Source organism: Camponotus floridanus, unplaced genomic scaffold (assembly GCF_003227725.1).
Source record: "Camponotus floridanus strain SB8 unplaced genomic scaffold, Cflo_v7.5 scaffold3, whole genome shotgun sequence".
NCBI classification, from domain to species: Eukaryota; Metazoa; Arthropoda; class Insecta; order Hymenoptera; family Formicidae; genus Camponotus; species Camponotus floridanus.
In genome coordinates, this window is record NW_020229436.1 from 4,765,835 (window position 1) to 4,770,422 (window position 4,588).

The 4,588-nt window shown below is 30.1% G+C and overlaps 1 protein-coding gene across 1 annotated transcript; it reads right to left on the minus strand.

Annotated features, from left to right (window-relative positions):
* Positions 1 to 1,745: 1,745 nt before the first annotated feature.
* Positions 1,746 to 4,065, minus strand: LOC105254381 (troponin C-like). The gene is made up of 5 exons (XM_011263022.3): positions 3,868 to 4,065; positions 3,490 to 3,517; positions 3,271 to 3,414; positions 2,932 to 3,183; positions 1,746 to 2,275 (listed from the first exon to the last, which is right to left on the minus strand). The coding sequence occupies exons 1-5, from the start codon at positions 3,868 to 3,870 to the stop codon at positions 2,241 to 2,243; spliced, it is 462 nt and encodes a 153-aa protein (XP_011261324.1). The 5' UTR covers positions 3,871 to 4,065; the 3' UTR covers positions 1,746 to 2,240.
* Between the last annotated feature and the right edge of the window lie 523 nt (positions 4,066 to 4,588).

Below are 4,588 nucleotides of genomic sequence, written 5' to 3' on the forward strand. Positions count from 1 at the left end.
TATTTTATTATAAATGGCATGTTTTACTGAAATATCCTGCACAATCAGTCCGAAAACACAAATAATTATAAGATAGAGCCTGAATTATAATTATAGAATGTATAATAAAATAGTCATTTACTTTTATAACTGAAATTTGGCATATAATTAAGATTATAAATATAATATAGGAATTAAAATTTTTTTGTATATATATATTTTTTTAGTTATTTTTTGTTAATGGAAGTAAACTATATGATATTTGCAACAATTACATGATATGCAGTTAATTGTGTAATATTTGATGTATTGCATTTTAAATACATAGTTTAGGGGAAAATAAAAAATATATAATTATGTTTACATTAATAATTAATTTGGCAATTACGAATATACAATTAGTAAAAGAACTAAATTTTTTTTATTTATAGTTTATAAATTTCTAGACTATATTATATTTATATTTTTGAAAAATGTGATATAATGTTTTAATTTTTATATAATTTTAATTTTCAAAAAATTAAGAAAGATAAAATAATCACATCAATTACAAAATTACAAAAAATGAAAAAGAGAGATATAGAAATATTTCAAGTTCTCTCATAATTTATATGATGCGTGACATTTTCTTTGCAATTATGTGCGATATTAGAATTTAAAAGTATTGAAACATCAGATTGTCGATCGTAATGTGAATTGGTCCTTAAATTAATATATTTATGATTTAATTTGTCGCATGAAACATAGAAATTATATAAAATTAAAAGATATTTATCTCTTTCAAATTATTATATTCCTAATTAATTAATTTTAATTTAATTTTATTATATGTCGAAATTATGTATATTACACCTCTGCTTTTTGTTTCCTTTTAAAGCACATTGAATCGTCAAGAGATGAAATTATGACATTTTTGTTTTTATTAACTCTAATAAATAATTGTTATAAGCGATATTGTATGTTTCATGCACAATGAGCGAGATTATCGAGTTTCGCAAGTTAATCTGCGACGACGTGAGAATCGCGAGAATAATTGTTCCGTAACAGAACGTTTCTCAAAGATACCTGATTTGGTAAGGTATCTTAACAGCACATGATTGCATGTGCCATGATGTTTATTGCTATACGTACTTCTTATGTAGTTCAATTTCAGAGCTACTAGTCGGATAGCTAATAATCGGAACAGCTGTGAACAGCTGTGAATATTATTTCATATTATTGATTTATTTTTTTTTCTATAATAATACTATAATAATACGAATAATATTCTATAATAATACGAAGTATTCTAATATAGAAGGATTATTTAATAGGAAATTTTAGTAGAAAAATATATTTATTTCACAGCACAGTCGCATATATAATGTGGAAAGCGGTTTTCATCTTGCAAATGATGATAACAATATTTCCAGCTTTTAATTAATTAGATTCTAAATTACTGAAATTATCATACATAAATATTTCTAATATTAAAATAGTTACAATTTCCGAAATTTAATTATTGAATACACATCTTGTTGCGCAATTAAATTACAAAGAATTGAAGACGTAAAGAAATGGTTACAATTTGTTGATATCTTCCTTATTGAAAAATTAAAAGATTGATCGCAATTGATTAATTGATCGAACTACGAAGAGAATAACGCGCCTTAATATACTTGAACGTGATGTGCTACTTTGCGGACGGGATAATATCATTTAGGCGCAGCACAAAAAGAACCCGCAGCATCTATGCAGGCGCGTGAAACTTAATAATATATTTATGATTTATATAATAATTACCGAAACTCAATACTTTCACGCGTAGACTGTCGGAATGAAATCCCGGTGATATTCGTACAGTAGGAAATTATAGCTTACCTCGCGATCAGCGATTAGAGATAATTGCAAACTCGGAGTTTTGCGCGCGTATCCATTTTACCGTGACGAAGAAATTTGCACCGCTACTTTATTCGCTACTTTGAACGCAATAGGACTGTTCCGATATGATCGAGATGATTTTATTTTCATCTTGCTTTTAACGTTGATCGAAATCGTTTGGAAACATAGTCTTCATCTTGCATGGTGAAAACCGCCGACCGTCAATCAACGATATCACCGATCATCGTAAAATTTTCCACTCTGTTGTTACTTTGCAAAAGCGTATGTGCTGCTTGGTGAGGAAGGAACATCCTTTTTTTTTCTTTTTCCGATGGGCGTTGCCAATTGTGCGAATAATCCCCTTCGCGAGCAGCTCATCTTCATTATCATCATTACTTGGCTTAATCATCGCCTCCTGTCATGACTTCCATGAACTCTGAAATGCGCGAAATGCAGTGGGCGTTAATGTAATCAAACGGCGCCTCGTGTTTTCCGTGGGCTATAAACTTGGCGAATTACCCAACACTAGAAACTTATTGAATGTTCGATCGGCTTTGCTATTAGTGTCGGTTATGCTAAGCTTTTCTGACATTGATGTGCGCGAAATGAATTTCCTTGGCTTGGGTTTTGTAACTTGAGCAGATTTTATATTGAACTACTTGGCTTTCGAAGCAAACCACATGTTATCTTATCTTGCAAATTACAGTTGTTAGCTGCAGCTCTTGTGCACAATTTCTTAAACATATTATTTTAAATAGGTTCCCCCAATACGTGCTTGACATGTTTAAAGATTTTAGCATATTCCTTAAACATAATATCAAATCTAGTACAAGCTTTTTTTATAATTAAATATTATAGTAGTATTTTTTACCACGTCACAAAATTAAAGAGTTGTATATTATTAAATTAACTCAATTTTTTAATTTTTAAAATGCTGATTTGTAAAATAAACATTTAAAAAATTCAATTCATATTAATTTCTCAGTTGAATGATTATTTTGTACAAACAAAGCATATTAGATTTATTTAATTAGAGTTAATAAATAACACGAAAAAAGCGAAATAAAATGAAACAGTGTATTTAAAAAATACCGTCAAAATCAAGCGTCCCCGATCCATCAGCGTCAATCTCCTCAATCATCAGGTCGAGTTCTTCCGGTGACAGTTTGTCGTCGAGTTCATGAAGAATATCGCGAAACACTGCGGTAGTTATATAGCCATTGCCCTCCTTGTCGTACAATCGGAATGCTTCGCGTAATTCTTGTTGCATCGCTTCCGTATCCTCCTCTACCAAGAATCTAGAAGCCAGCGTGCAGAACTCCTCGAACTCCAGTTCGCCGGAGCCTGTTGATATAAAAAAAAAATATATAAAAATGTTAAGCACGTAGTCGAAGAACATAATCGCGAGATATCGATGTAATTTTGACTTACCATCCTCGTCTATTTCGCTAATGATTTCATGTAGCGTGTTTTCACTGACTTCGTGACCCAACATGGTCAATATCGTGCCCACCATGTTGCTACCGATGCTACCCTTCTTTTCATGATCGAAAGCGTCGAAGGCTTTCTTCAACACTATTCAGAAAAGAGATAGCTTAATGTTATCCTGAATTTTTTTTTATCATAATGAAGAAAGATATATATACTTACAAGCCAATTGGTCCTTATTTAGCTCATCCTGGAATTGTGAAAAATATAATTACTACCCAAAACTACACAAAACATCAATTATTATTAAAAATCACACTAATGCAATAATTAATTTACGATAAATTTATAAAGAGTACTAATTAATTTTCTTTGAGTCTCTCCATCATTTCTCTTAAATAATTTTCTATTATATTTAGGATAAATATTTAAACTTTTGCTGAATTATATTATTTTTTTAAAATTTAATTCTAATGTTGAATTGTATCGAATGCTATTATTTGAATTTTATGCGTATATTTAATTTTCACACTTCTCGACGCGGAAAAACGTTAGAATTTGACGAATAATTTTCACGTTTATCAAAATTATACGACTTGCCATAATGATAACTATACGCGTTGCTCGTGGTACGGTGGCGTCGACGGTTTATCCGGTTATGCAGAAGATTCTGGCCGTCGACTTTTGTTTTAAGTGGTCATAACGATGATATTCTGGCACGTGATTGACTAGGTAATATCTACACATGCCGAGTCTAGTGGTTTTCAAATTCATCGAGGACGCTCCCCCCACTCTATTTCCATAGACGCATTTTACCTAATTTTGCAGAACTCATGGCAACGCATTTAATTTCGAAAATTATCCATGCCACTGGCAGTTATATATTCGATTTGTCAAAACGGCCAAAATATTCTGACGTTCTCACATCAGTATAATTAATGCGAGCATATTGCACGCAATCTGTCTTGATGCGAATAATTAACTATGATATGAAATGTGTGTTACATCCGACCACATTAATTATATAACAGTTTATTTTATTTATTTAAAACAAAACTGTGAATTTAAAAAGATCAATCTTGTTTACGTTGTCAGAATATATGGAATATACGTGTAAAAGTATTGAAAGCCCTATTTGATTTTGTTATACAAAGACGCGATATATTTAATTATATTAAATGACTCTGTTATATTAAATTTCTTTACGTCTCGGATACTTTTACAAATAAAATACAATTTTTTTTATCTGCCATAACAAAAAATTTAAAATTTGAATTGATATATATTTGATATATATTATTTGTAATATATAATTTATTGT